Below are 19,313 nucleotides of genomic sequence, written 5' to 3' on the forward strand. Positions count from 1 at the left end.
GGTTTTGAGGATTGATATTATTTAAAAAAAAATAACGAAAAAGGAAAGCCAATAGCACGCGGTGTTCCCAAGCGGTCACCCATCCAAGTACTAATTGCGCCCAACGATCAGAGTCCCAGATTTGCCTTTATAAAAATGATTTATAGCCCTAAACTCTAGAGACGTTCTGCTATCGCTAGACGTTCATGAATCAGCTAATATATCAGATTACTTTATAATCTGTGAATGTATATATTTAGCAGAATGCAAGCATTGAAAGAGCCAGTCCACCCAGCGTCACGTCTACGTTCTTGGCTCTCTCACGAGACTTCATTGAAATTTATATAAATCTTTATAACACACGCTTTTCAAGAGGAGAATAATATATTTTGCTCAATGCTGTTGTTTATAAATTATCTAAATTTCTCAATTATTCTGTTTTAAATTAGTCTTCCAATTTATTGTACTAAGCACTATTAAACTGTGGTTAATTCATATTATACGAATAAAATATCTCTTTTTTGAGCAAATAAATCAGTGGTCAATAGTTTATAATGATCATAAATAAATATACCAAATTAATCATTTGTACGGCTGGCATTTTTGTGTGTTATTTTTATTTTGGTATTCTACTAGAGAAGATACTGAGAGGACAATATGGAGAGGGCAACAACAAGGTGCAGTTTACTTATGCGTTTGCTTTAGTTTTTGTTGAATGTGTGGTAAACTCTATATTTGCAAAGAGCATTTTGATGACTGTAATGAAACAAGGCGAAGACACAACGGCAACTATATATTATGCTTCTGGTGCTCTTACATATTTACTTGGAATGGTTGGCAGTACTATGGCACTAGAATTTGTAAATTATCCTACTCAAGTTATTGGAAAAGCTGCCAAACCAATTCCAGTAATGGTGTTAGGAGTATTGTTTGGAAATAAGGTGATTAAACTTATTTTTAAATATATTTTATTCATAAAACATTGTATTTTAAATATCATTTTATAGGTATACCCTAGTAAAAAATATGCTTTCATACTCTTAATTGTAATTGGAGTAGCTTCATTTATGTATAAAGATGGGGTTACTGCAAAGCATGTAGAATGTGAAACTTATTGGTTTGGTGAATTGTTGTTGCTATTATCACTAATAATGGATGGATTAACTGGTGCAGTAGAGGAGAGAATGAGATCTGAGCACAAGACAAAGCATGGACACATGATGCTTAACACGAATATGTGGTCAGCTGCTTGCAGTGGTGTTGTAATTTTGATTTCTGGTGAATTATTTAAATTTATTAGATTTTTACAAAAATATCCAGCCGTTATTTGGCATATAACAACATTATCATTGTCTGGAGCTGTTGGGCAATTTTTTATATTTTTAACTGTATCAGATTTTGGACCCTTGCCATGTTCTATAATAACTACAACTAGAAAATTTTTCACTGTACTAGGATCTATTTGGTTCTTTGAAAACAGCTTTTTACTAAGGCAATGGGTTAGCACATTTATTGTATTTTTAGGATTATTCCTGGATGCGATGTATGGATAGGTCTGGTCTCTGAGAAATGAAACTATCGAGTAGATAGATATACGATAAACGATATAAGATTGGCGTAATAATATAATATATTTTTCAATGATTAAAGCAGAGGAGCTTGGGACAAGTTGTAACAATTTTAGCAAAAATATATGCATTATTTTAAATTTATTTGTAATTTCTTATAGTGATAGCTATTATATTTCTCAAACATTAATTATTCGTTTATGTAATACACAAATAAATCATTTAGAATTTTTGTTGATATCTTAGCAAAAAATATATTTTTCTAAATCTTTTAATCAACTGTTACACAATTTGCCCCACATTTGGGGCAAGTTGTAAAAGATGATTTGCAAGCATTACACAATAAAAATGTCAACAATTTGAAATCTTTTTCTTTGTGTTTCCTTTATAAATTGATGAAAAAAAGGTTGACTTAAGTACTATTAAATATTTACAGTAAAATAAAATAAAAATTATTTAATTGTGTGTGTGTGTGTGTGATCATAAAGTTGATTGAATTAGCCAGTACAAAAACTTATAGTATCGGACTCAGTAAATAGCCTGTTTTGTATTATGCATTTATTATTGTGTATTGGTGAATTAAAAAAGGTACTGGCAAATTTTAAAAAGAACTTAGAATTCGGTTAATCAAAGAGCTAGATAGATCACCGGCAAAACATAAGCGGCACTATTTTTGAAGCAGAACGTTCAGGTCCTTTAATTAATTAACACCATTACTGTACAATTAAACCTGATAGTGATGTAGTTCTGGTAACTACGGTACCCGGCCCTAGGACCTACAAAATTTTTTAAGAGGAGTATCTTTTTACTTCTACATATGAATATGACTGAAGCAGGACGATATTCACGCATGCGCAAAATAAAATTAAAAGAGCTCCATGGGAAAGAGGCAGTTCCATGACTTCCATGCACAGTGGCAACTGGCAGATCAAACCGCACTCGCAGAAAACTCTTTTCGCAGAAGGTTTACTCAAGATTGAAAAAGCTGAAATGGAGTATTGAAATATTTTGACAGGAGGAGAAGAGGTTAGTGTTAGGAGTAAACTGCAGAAGTAATCATCTGTAATGTAATTGTACGCAAGTTATGAGGAATAAATATCAGATAAGTATTTCGTATGTCATATAAAAATATATAATTATTTTACTTTAAAAGAGATTGATTCTTTGTATTATATATGTTGCAGATTGTTTCCTGAATTATAATATAAGGAGAGTGATTGAAGACACAATGGTACGCACAAATATTGGTTATGCAAAGGAGCTTTGTTATTTTTATATTATCGTTTATTCAATACAGTAGATGCATTATGACAAGCTTTTATGAATACTTGTGAGTAAACTGAATTAAAGCTATTATTAAAAGCTATGTATCAACAGGACTAAAGGGACTATATGGTTTTCCCAATACTGTTTAGTATCACTTTCATAAAAAATTATGCTTATATGTGTTATGTTTACTTTTAGTTAATATTCACAATGATGAGCTATGGTTCACCAAAAATTGAAAATGGGGAGGGAGAAGAAAAGTTTGGATTTGCCTATGTAGCCTCTGGAGCCGGTTAATTAATTATTTTTATTCATATATTAATGCAGTAATTTCTTAAGATTTATCGTTATATTAATATTTTATTTTTGATTTTAGGTGATACAGCAGAAAAGATCTCTGGTTCAGCTATACACGAGTAGGTTACTACGAGTTAATTGGAGGAACTATTCATATAGGTGATATAGCTCTCATTTTGGAAATAATATATTTCTGGTTATTATGAATGAGTCTCTTTCAAAATCTCTTAACCTGCCTAAATAATTATTTACTTATATAGGTTTACAAGGAAATCAAGGGTGCGACTGTACGAGATCCACTACTCAGAATAGGAAAACCCTTGTCTGTTAAATTGCGGCCTGATATTCTTGGCAGCAGTTTTAATGGTATTCAGCGTCCACTTAGAGACATCAATGAGAGCTCACTACCTCCATTTATATTCCAAATGGTGTTAGTGTGTGTCTTGCTTGTCCCATACTACACATCTTGGGAATTAAATTTATAAAATGTTAAAGGCCGCAGCCATATCAATGGTGTTGATTTCTTTGGAACTATTCACGAGAACACGCTGGCAAAGTAGAGGATGCTATCTCCTGCAGTAAATATTTAAGAGCCTTCAACAATTTCCCCAACAAGAACTTTCCTGAATGTGTCCTACTGAGAACAAAAGTTTATGAGATTCTTCAGGAAGAGTAGGATTTATCTGAAATCGTGCAGTTAGTTGGTAAAACTTTCCTAGCTCAAAGAGACGAAATAACCCTGGAAGTTACCAAGCTGTTGAAGGATGACTTTTTATAACAAAGCAGGTAATTGCAACGATTCGAGTGTATAACGTGCAAATTACGAGTGTTTATTCGTAAATTCCATTTTCTTTTTTCTCTCTAGCTTCAAGCCATACGATCGTCTCTGCCTATCCTATAAAACCGTAGGAGTGTTGCGAAATGTGATCGCTTTTTACGATATGGCTAGGCAAGCAGTAGAATCTACAGCTCAGTCAGACAATAATAAAATTACGTGGAACATTATTTGGGATAACATAGTAAACATTATCTATCAACTTTGCTCTATGAAATTTAAGATAAATTTATTACGACTATTTTCACATTACTGTAAATCGTATTCCTATCTAACGATCTATCTCTTTTAGGAGCCTGTGAAAGACGTTGAAGCAAAGGTTTGATCAGACTTCTATCAACATCACGAAGACATCCAACAAGTATTCTTGAATTCATCCTACTGAGAGCAAAAGTTTATGAAATTCATCAGGAAAAACAGGACTTTCAGTTCTTCCCTCCTAGGCTCTTCGAGCTCTATTCGACCAAAAAATTTATTATTTTCGTCAGACGGTAGGCTATAAGGTGCCGAAGAATCCTGAACTAGGTTCGGACGCGGGAAGGATACAGAAAGAGTAACAACGGAAGATCGACGATGCTCAGCCTCTCAGCGATGAGGAGGTGGATGTGAGAAGGAGAAACTTCTCATTTAGGGCTTCACCAACTGGACCAAACGTGATTTTAATCAGCTTATAAAGGCAAACGAAAAGTATAGTAAGGATGATATCGAGAACATAGCCAAATACGTTGAGGATAAAATGTCTGAAGAAGTTATGGAGTATTCCGCGTTATCCTGGGAATGCTGTCATGATCTTCAGGACATTGACAGGGTAATGGCTCAGATAGAGCGCGGCAAGTCAAAATTCAGCAACGAGCCGGCATAAAGAAACCCCTAGACGCCAAAATGACTAGATACAGGGCTCCTTTCCATCAGCTCAAGATAGCCTATAATACTAACAAGGGCAAAAAGTGCACCGAAAAGAAGACACGAGGTTCCTCGTATGCATGCTTCACAAATTGAGCTTCGACAAAGAGAATGCTTACGAAGAGCTCAGAGCAACCATAAGTTCCGCTCCCCGATTCCGATTCAATTGGTGCGTTAATTCCAGAACAGTCTTGGAGCTCCAGCGCAGATGCAACACCTTCATTACTCTTATAGAACGAAAGAATCAGTCAATTGAAGGAGAGGGAGAGAGGCAGGAAATAAGGAAAAAAGGCGATAGCATCGGTACCAAACTTGCGTCTGAAATAAAAACAGAATCTACCTGAACCTCAAGAAAAACCAAGGAAAAAGAAGAAATAATATTGCTCTACTTTTAGAACGTAAAATTATACATTTGGAAGCTTAATGAAATCCATAAACGAGCACAGACTTTGTTCGGTGTCATTTTCTTGCTCTCTATATTTATAAATCTTACACACGAATTTCGAAATTGGTGTGTCTGACTTTCTAGTGTCGAAGAGATGAGTTGGAGAGAAGGTGAAGGATTTTTTGCTATTTTCCCGATTCAATCTTATATATTTTCATTTGTAAAATATAAACAACTAAAAAATTAAAATAGAAAGGAGAGAACCAATTGATAAGATAGTTTCTGGTAAAATAAACATTTTCGGCAATCAGTCTGTTTACTAGAGAATGTACACAACTGAATACAGACCCATACAGCACACTTGACTAAAAGTTTTTTTATAGACATCTTTTATTCATCCAATTGACTAAAATACGTCAAAAAGATGTTTTTAAGTAACTCGGTGCTGTATGGGTATATATATATTAAAGCGTGGTTGTAGATTTTATTTATTTTTGCCGAGTTAGACGGAGTTATTCATTTTATGAATAAAAGTGAGTGTGTTTATATTACATAAACAATTAAAAATACAGGATACTTAACCATAAATCATTCAAATAATATTCATAAATTTCTTATACACGATTATCATTGTAATAATGTAATTGATTTTTAATAATTTCAATAATTGAATTCTTGCAAGCAAACATTTTTCTGTATAATTTCTTGTGTAAAAATTACTTTTTCGATTATTTGACGAATAGGTATAAGTGTTTGTGGGAATCTAATGAATAATACAGTGATCTTTTTTTAAATGTAATTATTTATGTAAATACATCACAATGAAAGGAAACATTATAAAATTATATTTTTAGAAGCTTGTCAAATTCATATCTCATAGTAGCAGAAAAATAATATCATTCGCGGGAAACTAAAGTACTCTCTACCATATATATAGACTAGAGTTTTGATATATATATATATATATATATCTTTAATACACACTGCTGCGTACTCCTAGCAAATATATACTTTCTGAAATCTTAAAGTAAATAATTTTATTTACTGTTAGCACGGGCAGTAGAATACATGCATTTAGTTTACAGCGAATACGTTTCACTATTCTAGATTTATGTTTGTTTCATATATACATTTGTATCTATATACTTATTATTATAATATATTGCATATTTATCTGTGGCAAGATCTGGCCTTTTTTAGGCATCTATTAGCGTGATTTGCCATGATCTGCATTATCGTAAAATTAATAGTCTTTCTTTCGGAGTAATTAATAAAAGAGAAATTAAAATAACAATATATAAATCCAATGATAAATTATTTAAATCTAAAAGTAAAATATTCTCACTTGCCGATCCGGCGAGTGATATATCATATTTACAATCTTAAGAATATTTAGTTCGATGATATAGAAAAATCACACAGAATGTAAAATGTGTACAAAGCTCTATAAATATTATGTATAAGAACAGTTCAAAGTGCAAATTGGTAATGATTCCTCTTACGTTGTTTGTTAATTGCAAATCTATAAATTACAAATCGTACATGAGAGAAGGGAAGTTTCAAGAACTTTCAGAGTAAGATTATAATTGAACGAAACACCAAATGTTCCTGTGTATTATCCATTTGTTTGGAACTATGAAAGATCGTTTATTGCCAGGATATACGACGGCCTTAAATTTAATTTGGCCTCTTTCTAATGTATAATTAATGCTTAGTCTATAACCAATTGAAAGTATTGAAACTGCTCGACAGTAAAGCCAGATTGTGCCGCAGTGTTGCCAGAAAGTAGACCGTCCGAATTGTTTGTCCAGTCTTGCCCCTGTACAGAGTTGCCAAGTGTAGTACTTTCGGTACTACCGTATTACTGGCCCTATATCACCTCAAGCAGCTGATGGAGTTACTGAAGTTTCACAAAGTCAGATGTTGGTAAAAAGTCAAATGTTGATAAACAGAAAATGTAAATTAATTAAAACATACATTTTACTTAATTATTTTTATATGTTGAAAGTATGTTTATTGATTATGAAAAATTTAATCAAATTGTTATTATAGTGAAACTGAAAACATTAAAAAAGTAGCCTGGGCATTAATTATGAAGTTCATTTATGCAAAATGCATTACAAATATCAATAAATTGAATGTGTTGACTGTGATATTTTTTCAATATTAATATAGATTATTTTATTAGTTAAGCGCTGCTGTTTCAAAAAATGAAAAGTGTGGAAATTTTCTTTAAATTCTGTAGAAAAATTAAAAGAATAATTTAATTTTTTAAATATTACACTCTTACAAAACGTTATGAAATCCCACAAAAAACAGACTTCGCCTGTAAAAAAAGGCGGTAATAAACCATCTAGCATAAATAATATAGTAAAATTATCCAATTAAAAAAAATAGTGAAGTCCTAATATTAGGCAAGTGTATTTTTTCACGTTAGCAAAAGTTAAATTTTTGAAAAAAAAAGGAACAAAAAAGTTACTGGCCGGGCCCGTAATGTCCATGCACAGTGAGAAATAGAATCGTCTATGGTTCGGTTAACTTCACTCTTTATTTTAACATGAAATTTGCTATACTACGCTATAGCTGAATCTCACACACGATTCAATTTCCCACTATGCATAGACATTACGGGCCCGGCAAGTAACTTTTTTGTTCCTTTTTTTTTTGAAAAATTTAACTTTTGCTAAGGTGAAAAAATACACTTGCCTATTATTTGGATTTCACTACTTTTTTTAATTGGATAATTTTACTATATTATTTATGCTAAATGGTTTATGTATTTGCCGCCTTTTTTTACAGGCGAAGTCTGTTTTTTGTGGTTATATAATCCACATCTTCTCTGATGAAGCAGATATTTTTTTTTATAACAAAAATTCGTCTTCGACTTCGGCTTCAATCGTTTCTGGCATTGCATCATGTGCGCCTTCGCTTTCAGCGTCCCTTTGATGTACATTATTATTTCCTGAAACAGATACGAATACCGTAGTGTTTAAATTTATTATTAAAAGAAAAGAACAGGTCTATTTGTAAAAAGAATGTACCTGATTCTCTTGACTGTGTATTGCTGAATATGACGGGAGTAAAATTGGTTGATTGCTCCAAGAATTCTATGAGTTTCCTTTCTAGGAGTCCCTCATTGGCACACAAAATAGATTTTTCTAAATTTGTCCAAGCAATAGGCAGCCATTTATCCAAATTCGAAATAGTTTGCGTTTTTCTGCAGTTCCCTTTTTCCAACTGCCTAAATTTTGTATGATAACTTCTTGTTATCTCTAATATACCACCTATAAATAAATTATTTTATTTAAGACTTTGCATAAGATCTACAATGTACACTATATTGCTAAAAGTGAAATATCTTAATATTTATAGCTTAATAAAATTAACGATTTACTTACAAATGAATTTATAAAATGTGGGTTTAATCCTTATAAACTCTTGGAAAAATAAATGATAATGCTCTTGGGCGTTATTTGTTCTGTTGGCTGCTTTAAATATAGAGAATAAATTTACTCCCTTTTTAGTAATCCATTCTCTATAAAAATAAAGGATGAAAGGAGATTAAAATTTGAACACCCTTTCATGTTTTTCAATCTCCTGGACCAACTGTGAATACGCAGACTCTATCATATCTGGTGGTAACCAAAATAAATTTGTGAGCATCCTGATGAAATTGTCGCATTTGGTGCGATCAGCACTATTTAGATGGGATATGCCACTCTGCATTTTCAGTTGTCTGGCTTTTTTTCGAATACTCTGAAAAAGATTAATGTAAATGTAGTTTCAATTATGCCAAAACTGTAATTATAAAGTTATGGTCTATTTGCACTACATCTCTAATTAATTGTTCTATTCATGTTTCCATTAAATACAAATGTTTTAAGTTCAGGTTCAAGACTTCAGTGTTATTTTGAGCAATTCAATATTTAAATATATATTCAGACTTATATAAACAAAATGGAAGTAGCATCCTTGTTTGTGGCAATCTGCAAACATATCTTGAATACTGTTGTACAGACCACATTCGAAATTTGTGACAAAAGTTTTGGGGCCATGTTTAAAGCTATTTTTTCCTTAATTAATTTGAGTGCATGAAAATATGATGCTTGAGTCTTATTCGACATTAATGCCCATGCAAAGGGAAATACCTAAGGAAAGCATAGTTATTATTCATTATTATATTTAATATTTCATTCGCTAGATTTTATTAAATATTATTAATGATGATGCTAGCTTTGCCGTATTTCTCCGTCATTACGGTGAATAGCTGATATACCCTTTTTAGGTTAGGTTTGGTGTTATATGTAGCATCAGCAAAGTACTCTGTAGCGTCATTGGTCACTAAAGAGGCAAAATTTTTAAAGCCGAATACGACGCATCTCGATCCATTGTCTTCGTTACAGTAACCTAAAGCTTCTAGTTTAAACTCAAGACACTCGCCATCTTGATTGACGAAAAAATGCATAATATTTTTCCATTGCTCTTGAGTTCTGAGCATTTCCTCCATGTCATGCAGGCCATCTGGGATCGTGGTTTCGTGTTACCGATCCAGTTTTTTAATGACCTCTTAATTTCGTCAAATGATAGATACTGCGACTCTTCAGGGTATCTGATATGAAACAATACATATATTTCATGAAGTAATAAAATACTATTTAATATATAAGTTATTATTGAGTTGTAAGTTTAAAATTATAATTATTTCTACTAAACTGTAATATTTATCTATTATCTAATAAACATATTTTGCTGAAGATTTAATTAATTTGTATTTATTACCTTCGAACGCATTCATCGTAAATTTCCCGCGCAGTTGCCATTGAATTTTGCGAAAGATCTAAAGCCAATTTTCTAATTTTTACTTAGCATAAATAAGGAGAATCTGCATGATGCATGTTGTGCTCGGATGTTAATCGTAAAGTTCCATTTTCATCAATAGTTTCCTCACCGGAACCAAGACGGTCTTTACAAATTAAGCACCTTTAAAAAGAAAATAAATATTAGTTTATAAACTACCAATAAAAATTAACAGGACGCTTATTTTCATAAGAAATTTGATGATTATGTTCTATTAAACTATCATAACTGTATTAAAGATTGTACATATTGCCACCAATGTAAGAACCAAGATTATTATCAAAAAAGTTAAGAACAATATATTATCTCAATTTGGTACAATATTTGTAAAGCAATTATATTAAATTTATAATAAATAAGAATTTATCGCTTTAATTCTCCTCTGGCATTTACGTATTTTTTATTTTCGTGGTAGACGAAGCCATCGTAAAACACGTTTTCTGTTTTTTTTATTTTTATATCATTATCAGATACAAATTTGCGTTTCCTCGGCCTTTATATAGATTGAGACACATTACTGTTTAATTGATTGGACATTTTCGTTGTGCACACCGTAAGGATTACGCGAGAAATGGGTATAAAGTACAAATAACTATATATATATATATATATACATATAACCTTTTATCTAAATGATTAAAAATGCAATAGAATTATGATGACATTATTTTGTGTGACATTTTGTTCTTAACTAATGTAATTTATTATAAACTGACTCATGAAAAGAAATCTAACCATATACTTATTATATTAAACTTAAGCTTTCACCAATATACGTGACTAGGTTGACATAAAAATGTGTTGTAAAATTAATTTATATACTTGAATAACCGATGCAAAAACTACGTTTATCTCTATATCGAACATTTAAAAACAGCTTTGATATATCAAGCCAATAAAATTTGAATCATCCATTTATTATATAACGTTTAAACAAATATTTTCTTTAAGTTGAATTTGTGGCAGTTTAAGGAATTACAAATAACCAGTGGATTAAAATTAAATATACTTTATAAATATGGACCTGCTGGTAATTAAGCTTCTATTGGCGTGAGTAATTTATTCATTGAGATTGAAAATGTACAGTAATAATAAAATTTGATAAATACGAGTACGTTTATTAGAGTTGCAGTACAAACTGCAATGGGCACCGACAAAGAAACTCGAACAGAAAATTATGAAATTTGCACAACAGAAAGCTGCAGGCAATCTGGTAAGATGAGTTGGAAACTAAGACAGATTAGAACAAAACAGGTTAGATGCTGTCGATTTATGCATTTAATATATAACAATTATATTCAAATTGTATTATTTTTCATTCGTAGCAAAATTAATGTTGAGTGGAATGGATGTTTCGATAAAACCTTGCAACAACTTTTACAAATTTATGTGTGGAAATTGGGGAAAAGGAGACACTAATCAAATTGGACAGAATTACACTGAAACTTTAGACTCATTGAACAACATCATACACGATCGAATTATAGGTAGTAAAATTATTATTAATTATACGTTTCGTGCAATCGATCAAATTCTAACATAATTCTAGTTTAGATTTGTTCAAAAATATGACAAACTCAGTAATGAGCAAATCTTTTGAAAAAGCCAGACAATTACACAAATCATGCATGGATATTCGTAAGTTTTAATTTTTTTTAACAATTGAATTTATTATTCTATGCAAATTAAATTTTGCTATAGCTCTCTTTTATGGTTGTAGAAACTATCAATGAATACGGAGTTAAAAGTTTATTCGATTATCTGAAACCTATTGGGGGCTGGCCACTGACTCATTCGAGGCCTATCTTTCCATTTTGCTCCTCTTGGCAAAAAGCTTTTAAAAAAAGATTTCAAAATCGGAGATCTAATCCATTTTTCTTTATATTTATTGGGAAACATATTACAGAGTCCAATACTCGAATGATTACAGTATGTATTTTAATTAATAATAAATTATATAAAAAAAAAAATTATAATATAAAATAATAGATTCTTTAATTTAAAGATAGATCAACCTACGATAGTTTCACCATCCAATTTGAAAGGTTATAGGAAACTTATCTATGATATTGTTTTGTATTTAGCAGAAAAGAGGAATAAATCTATTAGTAATTCAAAGTTAAGGCAAGATATTAAGGAAATGGTCGAATTTGAAAGAAAATTGGCAGAGGTCAATAATAATCTCAATCTAAGAATTATTTATTAGAAAATTTTATAAACCTTCGTATTACAGTTTTATAAATTTATGTTCTCTGATGTAGATAGCAGTACCAGAATCAGAAAAAACGCCTGTTTATCAAATCATTAACAGTACAATGACAATTGAAGAATTTCAAAAATTTTACAATTCACATGGAGGAAATCATAAAAGTGCCAAAGTAATAGAATAAATATTATATTAATTGTGTATGTGTGAATTTGTTAATTTATAATAAAATTTGTAATCGTGTATAATTTTATAGATCGATTGGTTAGAAACAATACAGCTTCTATTTAAACAAGTTGGAATTGAAATTCAGAAGTCTGAACAATTATTTACATCCAGCTTAGACTTTTTTAAAAGATTGCCAGGAACTTTAAGAGATGCCACACCTCGAACAATAGGTATAATAAAGCAATTTATTTTCTAAAAGTATAATCAAATTGAAAACAAGTACATCTATATAGCTATAGATTAATTTAATACTTAATTTACTTTAAATCATTTATTACAGTCAATTACATGGCTTGGACTACGATACGTTACATGGTTCAATACGTTAATACGAGATTTATTACAAGAGGAAATGCATTGTGGTACACTAAAAATGATAAACTACCATCTGAAGAAGAAAGGTAATTTTTACAAAATCATCATAAAGCAATTTTGAAATAATTTCGATACATTCTTTGACTTGCTCAAACTTCATTGGATCTAGATATTCAACTTGCTTATTGCACCCCAATTTATATAAAGCAATCTCTTTCGAATACGTGAAAAAATATTTTCCAGAAAATGTGAAGGAAAAAGTAAGTGTCTTGGATTTAATTATCACTTGACTGAGTGAAACATACATTTCTTTACAGTCACAAGAAATTATAAATCATATGGTAAAATCAGCGAAGGAAGCTATCAATAGTACAGGATGGATGGATGAAACAACTAAACAAAAATTTATTGAAAAACTTGAATCTATGGTAACGCTTGTAGGTTATCCTGATTCCTATAATTCTTCTACCATTGATGAGTATTACAACAATGTATCAATTCTTTTACAAATCGAGCTTCAAATATTTTAGACCATTTTCTATAATAATACTATATAATTGTAGTTTCAACTTGGATCAAACTATCTGGAAAGTATCCTAAATCTTCAGGCATTGAACGATTTAAAGGAATTAAATTCACTTCGAAAACCTTTTGACAAAAGAGAGTAAGATTTCACTTTGTAAAGCTAGACGTCTTATCAAAAATACTTATATTAAATTCTTATTTATTCATCCTATATTTTAGATGGTTCAATGAACCTACAGAAGTGGATGCATTTTACACTCGTACATCAAATTCCATGAGTAAATAATTTTAATTCTTTAATATTTTCTTAATTAATCATAATTATTGAAGATAATTACATACGACAAATTTTCAATTAATTAATTAATTAATTTTAGCTCTAACAGCTGGCATCTTACAATTTCCTGTGATTAGTGTGGACACACTAGAGTAAAATAAATTTAACATAATTGAACAATTAAAAAAATAGTGATAAATACATATATCTATATTTTTCAGTGTTCTGAATTTGGCTATGCTTGGTAGTATAGTTGCTCACGAATTATCTCATGGTTTTGACGATATAGGTAAGTCGATTTTTTAAGTATAATATACCTGGTATTGTATATACTAATTGCAAAATTAAAGAGTCAACTTTTTAACATTTCTGTGGTGCCAAAGGTCAGAAATTAGATAAAGATGGAAACTTGGCTGATTGGTGGACACCACAAATGTACGACCTTTACTTTGAGAGATCCAAATGTTTTATCGAACAATTTAGTAATTATACTATCCCAGAATTATCGACAGAAGAACATACTACTTGTGTGAGTAATGAAACTGAAAGTATTGTACACTGTAATTAAATTTGAGCCAGGATTAAAATAATTGTGTAGGTTAATGGAGAAAAAACGCAGTCAGAAAATATTGCGGACACTACTGGCTTGCATATATCGTCTAATGCCTTACAGAATTTACTAAGGTATATTGGTGATAAAGATAATAGGAGCGATATACGGTTGGAAGAATTAAAGGAATATAATATGTACAAATTATTTTTTATGCGATATGCCAATGTACGTGTATTTAATCGAATATTTCATTCTTTCAATAATTTGTGTTTATTCGTAACAAAAATCTCTCTTTTCCAGTTCTTTTGTGACGTCGTGACTCCGGAACGATTAGCATATCTTTATACATACGATTGCCACTCAATTCCTGAATTTCGAGTCAATCGAGCTATCTCAAATAATAAATACTTTGCTGAGGTTTTTGAATGTGAACCAGATGCACCCATGAACCCTTCGAAAAAATGCTCCATTTTAACATAATTATTGTTGTAATTTTTCAAAAATAATTGTTATTATTGTCATTAAGTAGCTTACATGAAAGTCTGTACTTAACAAATGTAATTTCTTGTAAAATTACTCATGGAAAAGTTGAAGTATATATGTTATATTAATCTAAAATTTCTGCTTACACACATAACTTCTGTAGTGACATAAAACTATTATAATAAAATTCATTTATTCATTTTGAATACACGATCCAAAAGCTATTTTTATCTTTATTTGAAACATTTTAAAAAGTCTTTAGATAATTCAAAGCAATCCCATTGGCGAGTTTCAGTTAATCGTTTTTGAGATAACATTAAAATAGTGATAAGGAAATGGAAAAGTTTTTGTGAAATTTGAGTTGCAATAAACTGAAGCAGAGAGAAAGAATTAAAAGGATTAGAAAATTAAAATTAGATTGATTTTAACCATGGATCATTTTATAATCTTCCATTTATCGACGTAAGTAATTTATCCTAATAATTGATATTACTATTGTATGCATCATTAATATGTTATACATTAATCATTGAATTCTTAGAGCAGTCATCATAATAGCACTGGGCTACGCTAAAGAAATTTGCGACACAGAAACATGCAGAGAAATTGGTTAATATATATATATATTTATAATAGATAAAAAATAACTACTCCTTAAAATATTTTCTTTTAGCACACGAATTTAAAATGGGAATGAATACTTCGATAAATCCATGTGATGATTTCTACGAACATTCATGTGGACAGTGGAAAGAACGTCATCCAATACCAGATGATGCTATGGCCATTAGTATGCACAGATTAATAGAGACAAATTTGGATTTGCAAATAATTGGTATAGTGAAAGAACAATTAGTAATAAGTTTATAATTTTTAAACAATTATGAATAATATTAATATAATTATAGATATTTTAACAAATACATCAGCAGAAGCAAGTAGTAAAGCTTTAATTACAGCCAGAGACTTGTACAAATCATGTTTAGACGTTGGTAAATTTTTCAATTAATTAAAATTACTTTCATGCAATATAAATTCAATGAAAATTTTGAAACATTTAATTGGCTACTTCAGAAACTCTTGAGAAAGATGGAGCAAGGGATTTATTGGCTCATTTGCAAAAAAATGGAAACTTCCTTCTACTTGATCCAGAGGCTTCAATCTCTTCTAGCAACTTTTGGCAAAAATATCTCAAAATGGACTATTTCTTGCTCAAGGACAATCCTTTATTTATTTTAAATATTAATCAAAATCTACAGGATTCTCGCACTCAAATGATTACAGTAGAAAAATACTCTTACTCATCTAGAACTAAACTTGGTTACAATTGACAATAAATTTTCGTATTGCAGATTCAAAAACCTGCATTATTTTTATCCGAAACAATGAAAATGAATGATCCATCCAAAACAGAGGTATTAACTGCTTATAAAAAGTACATTTATGATGTTGCAACTTATCTGAGAAGAAAAAGTGGTAAATGCAATCTTCAATTGGAGGATATGGAAAAGGATATTAACGAGTTGATTGAATTAGAAATTAAATTGGCAATGGTTAATAATAGCTATATCAACTAAAAAATTATTAGTTAAAGAGAATATATGTTAGATAATTCATTATATTTTAATAATAATAAATATTTTTGTAGATAAAGGGCAATTCATCTTTCAACAATAAGATTTCAATTGAAGAATTTCAAAATTTGTACAATTTAAATGGAGGGAATTATTCAAGTGCTCATGTAATGCCAACTATTTTTAAATAATAAAATTAACATTCCAATAAACAAATGTTGACTCACATTTACTTTTCCAGATAAACTGGTTGGAAGCAATACAGTTTCTATTTAAAGAAATTAATTTTCAAATCACAAAATCAGAACGATTACAATTTTTTAACTTGGATTTCTTCAGAATTTTACCAGAGGTTTTGAAGGATACTAATTCTCGCACAATATGTAAAAAAATAACATTTTCCTCATTTAGTAATTTTAACAATTCTTTTTTTACATTATACTGCTTGTTACATGTATATATATACAGCTAATTACATTGTCTGGAATTTCATTCGTTCTAAAATCAACTTCAGTAGCAAAAGCTTAATTGCAATGAAGAAAGAATTTATTGAACAAGTAAATATAGGTGGATTGCCAGAAGCAAAAAGGTACGGCGTAGTTTTTCGTGCATGAATGTTCAACAATCATTTCCTTTTAAATCTAAAATATTCTTAGCACACCTTATTTCACTCAGGGAATTAATGTGTTTGAGACATCCAAATTTAGAAAAAGCCATTTCTTTGGAGTACGTAACACGATATTTATCTGAAAGTAAAAAACACGAAGTAAGTGTTGTTGCTTTAGACATTTTTTAAAAATAATATATTTAAGGTTGCGTTAAGTACAAGGTCATTCACGACTTTAGACATGTTATATTGAAATTAATGAAATAAATACAAATGTTTATTTGCAGGCACAGAAATTTACCAACCATATTTTAAAAGTGTACAAAATGGCTTTAAGCAAAATTAACTGGTTGGATTCGACAAGTAAGGAAAGATCTCTCGAAAAATTACAAGCTATGAGAACATTTGTAGGCTATCCTGATAATTACACTTCAGTTGTCATTGACAATTATTACAAGAAAGTAAACATATTTTCGTGTGAAAGTCTTACTTTGAAATTTAATATTCTCAATGCACTCAATATAACATTTCAGTTAAACCTTGGGTCAAATTATCTGCAAAGTATAATAAGTCTTGAGAAATTCGAATATCTGACTGAATTGAAGAAACTGAGAAAAAGAAATAATAGAAACGAGTAAGTTTTAACACTTAATGAGAAACTTGAAATTTTTTTAAAATATTTTTAATAATTAAATGTTTTCATCGTTACACTTTTTAGATGGCATTCAGAACCCAGGACGATGAAAGCTTCTTACAAACCATCAGAAAATTCAATTAGTAAGAAGAAAATCTTTCTACAAAATTTTGATAATTACTATTATTTTGGTTAAATGAAATTAAAATTTAATGAAAAACATTTCAGCTATCACTTCTGCTTATTTGCAGCCTCCAATACTTGATAGTGAAAGACCAGAGTAAGAAAAAGTTGTACTAAATGGTATGAGAAACTTTGAAGTGTTAAAAAAATTTATTATATTTTTCAGAGTACTAAATTTTGCTTTGTTTGGATTTGTAATAGCCCATGAGATTTCTCACGGTTTCGACTTTAGTGGTTATTGAAATTTATCTTGATTATTTATATGTAGTAAAATTAATAAAATCAACATTTTAATCTCTCTCTTAATATTATTGAAGGTTCCAGATGGGATAAGGATGGAAACATGATTGATCTGTGGACATTAAATGTCCGCAACTTTTATAAGGAAATACTTAGATGTTTTATAGAACAATACAGTCAATATATCATTCCAGGACTGCTTTGTGAAAATCAACCATTTCGTGTAAACAATCGAAAAACTTAAAAAAAATTAATAATAATCATGATTATATCCTTGAAACTCGATTGGTATAAATTTAATTTTTAGGTCGATGGACTGAAAACTTTTATAGAAAATATTGCTGACTCTACCGGTTTGCAAATAGCGTACGATGCTTTTAAAGAATCTCAAAGGAAGAATGGTGGTAAAGAAGTGCGATTGGTGGGTATGGAGAATGTTAGCTCTGACAAATTATTTTTCATACAATACGCACGTGTAAGTATACACACTAAGCAAAAATTATTTGATTCTAATAAATATTTATTTAAATAATTATTAATTCAATGTTTAACTTAATTTAAATCAATATCTCATCGAATTAAACAGAAATTTAATCGAATATTAAAATTATGAATTAATTTTACTTTATATTTATTTCATACATACGTTTTATTTTGTTGTAGTATTGGTGCAATAATATGAGAGAAATTCAAAAACTACTCGAATACTGTATAGATAATCATGCACTGCGGGAAATCAGACTGAAAGGAAGTATCTCAAATCACAGAAGCTTTGCTAAGGTTTTTGAATGTAAACCTAACGCGCCTATGAACCCATCGAAAAAATGTTCCATTTTGTAGAAATAATGTAAATGCTGTCGTAATAAGCAAAATATATAAATGCAGAATACTTCAGGCCACATGTGGATCCTTTTACTAAATTTTCAAAAATTAATTATTTATTTTCAATATTAAAAATTATTTTAGCTGTTTTAAAATTTTTATCATTCGATGTTACTTTCGCAACTTCCGGCTGAAAATATAGAAAAGCAACATTGAGACCAATAGTGTATTTTCTTTAAAGGAATACCCTATTCAATTTTTTTCCAAGCATTTAATAAATATATCATTTAAAAGGTGTATAGGAGTTTGAGATAATAATTATAAAAAAAAAAAACACAATGCATATAATGATCACATACTATTTTGTTGTACAGAAATTTGTCCTTTTACACTACATGAATTATGATATAAAAGTTTTTGAAAGAAGCCTAACTATATCTATTATATTAATCTAAGTTTCATCAATATACGTGACTATAATGACATAAAATGTGTTATAAACTTAATTTATTTGCTATGATAAACGTCACGAAAGTTATGTCTATCTACCATACGAATATATAAAAGTAAAAGTTT

The 19,313-nt window shown here is 29.9% G+C and overlaps 3 protein-coding genes, 1 long non-coding RNA gene and 2 pseudogenes across 9 annotated transcripts; 5 read left to right on the top strand and 1 right to left on the bottom strand.

The window, feature by feature from the left end:
- The first annotated feature begins 281 nt into the window (after positions 1-281).
- Positions 282-1,876, top strand: LOC136781249 (solute carrier family 35 member B1-like). Its single transcript, XM_066740097.1, has 2 exons — positions 282-920; positions 987-1,876. The coding sequence occupies exons 1-2, from the start codon at positions 534-536 to the stop codon at positions 1,530-1,532; spliced, it is 933 nt and encodes a 310-aa protein (XP_066596194.1). The 5' UTR covers positions 282-533; the 3' UTR covers positions 1,533-1,876.
- Positions 1,877-3,023: 1,147 nt separating this feature from the next.
- On the top strand, positions 3,024-4,594 carry LOC136781439 (V-type proton ATPase catalytic subunit A-like; annotated as a pseudogene).
- LOC136781440 (chromatin-remodeling complex ATPase chain Iswi-like) lies at positions 4,342-5,859 on the top strand (annotated as a pseudogene).
- A 240-nt stretch (positions 5,860-6,099) lies between these two features.
- On the bottom strand, positions 6,100-10,632 carry LOC136781385 (uncharacterized). 3 transcript variants are annotated; one of them, XR_010823904.1, is made up of 6 exons: positions 10,013-10,632; positions 9,066-9,842; positions 8,632-8,989; positions 8,275-8,517; positions 7,211-8,195; positions 6,100-7,133 (listed from the first exon to the last, which is right to left on the bottom strand). It is a non-coding gene; the product is annotated as an uncharacterized lncRNA (long non-coding RNA). The 3 variants fall into 3 exon arrangements; XR_010823905.1 differs by lacking the exon at positions 6,100-7,133 and having other exon boundaries at positions 7,943-8,195; positions 10,013-10,213; positions 10,484-10,632; XR_010823906.1 differs by lacking the exon at positions 6,100-7,133 and having other exon boundaries at positions 7,943-8,195; positions 9,066-9,381; positions 9,468-9,842.
- Positions 10,633-11,050: 418 nt separating this feature from the next.
- LOC136781238 (endothelin-converting enzyme 1-like) lies at positions 11,051-14,882 on the top strand. Of its 2 annotated transcripts, none has more exons than XM_066740076.1 (18): positions 11,051-11,140; positions 11,215-11,303; positions 11,416-11,577; positions 11,645-11,728; positions 11,811-12,019; positions 12,096-12,260; positions 12,352-12,468; positions 12,553-12,694; positions 12,805-12,925; positions 13,009-13,099; positions 13,157-13,330; positions 13,403-13,503; positions 13,584-13,642; positions 13,742-13,793; positions 13,863-13,930; positions 14,025-14,170; positions 14,240-14,419; positions 14,495-14,882. In XM_066740076.1, the coding sequence occupies exons 1-18, from the start codon at positions 11,109-11,111 to the stop codon at positions 14,672-14,674; spliced, it is 2,172 nt and encodes a 723-aa protein (XP_066596173.1). In that variant the 5' UTR covers positions 11,051-11,108; the 3' UTR covers positions 14,675-14,882. The 2 variants fall into 2 exon arrangements, with proteins under 2 accessions (XP_066596173.1, XP_066596174.1); XM_066740077.1 differs by having other exon boundaries at positions 11,130-11,140; positions 11,215-11,344.
- A 163-nt stretch (positions 14,883-15,045) lies between these two features.
- On the top strand, positions 15,046-19,016 carry LOC136781380 (neprilysin-11-like). Of its 3 annotated transcripts, none has more exons than XM_066740251.1 (18): positions 15,046-15,139; positions 15,219-15,286; positions 15,351-15,512; positions 15,586-15,669; positions 15,752-15,960; positions 16,030-16,230; positions 16,326-16,418; positions 16,493-16,634; positions 16,720-16,840; positions 16,927-17,017; positions 17,146-17,319; positions 17,392-17,492; positions 17,577-17,635; positions 17,721-17,772; positions 17,842-17,909; positions 17,993-18,138; positions 18,223-18,390; positions 18,579-19,016. In XM_066740251.1, the coding sequence occupies exons 1-18, from the start codon at positions 15,108-15,110 to the stop codon at positions 18,753-18,755; spliced, it is 2,148 nt and encodes a 715-aa protein (XP_066596348.1). In that variant the 5' UTR covers positions 15,046-15,107; the 3' UTR covers positions 18,756-19,016. The 3 variants fall into 3 exon arrangements, with proteins under 3 accessions (XP_066596348.1, XP_066596349.1, XP_066596351.1); XM_066740252.1 differs by having other exon boundaries at positions 15,063-15,139; positions 15,224-15,286; XM_066740254.1 differs by lacking the exons at positions 15,046-15,139; positions 15,219-15,286 and having other exon boundaries at positions 15,446-15,512; positions 15,586-15,665.
- The last annotated feature ends 297 nt before the right edge of the window (positions 19,017-19,313 follow it).

This window comes from Prorops nasuta, unplaced genomic scaffold (assembly GCF_024137725.1).
Source record: "Prorops nasuta isolate Cenicafe-Biocafe unplaced genomic scaffold, Cenicafe_Pnas_1.2 PNAS00022, whole genome shotgun sequence".
In the NCBI taxonomy this organism is placed as follows: Eukaryota; Metazoa; Arthropoda; class Insecta; order Hymenoptera; family Bethylidae; genus Prorops; species Prorops nasuta.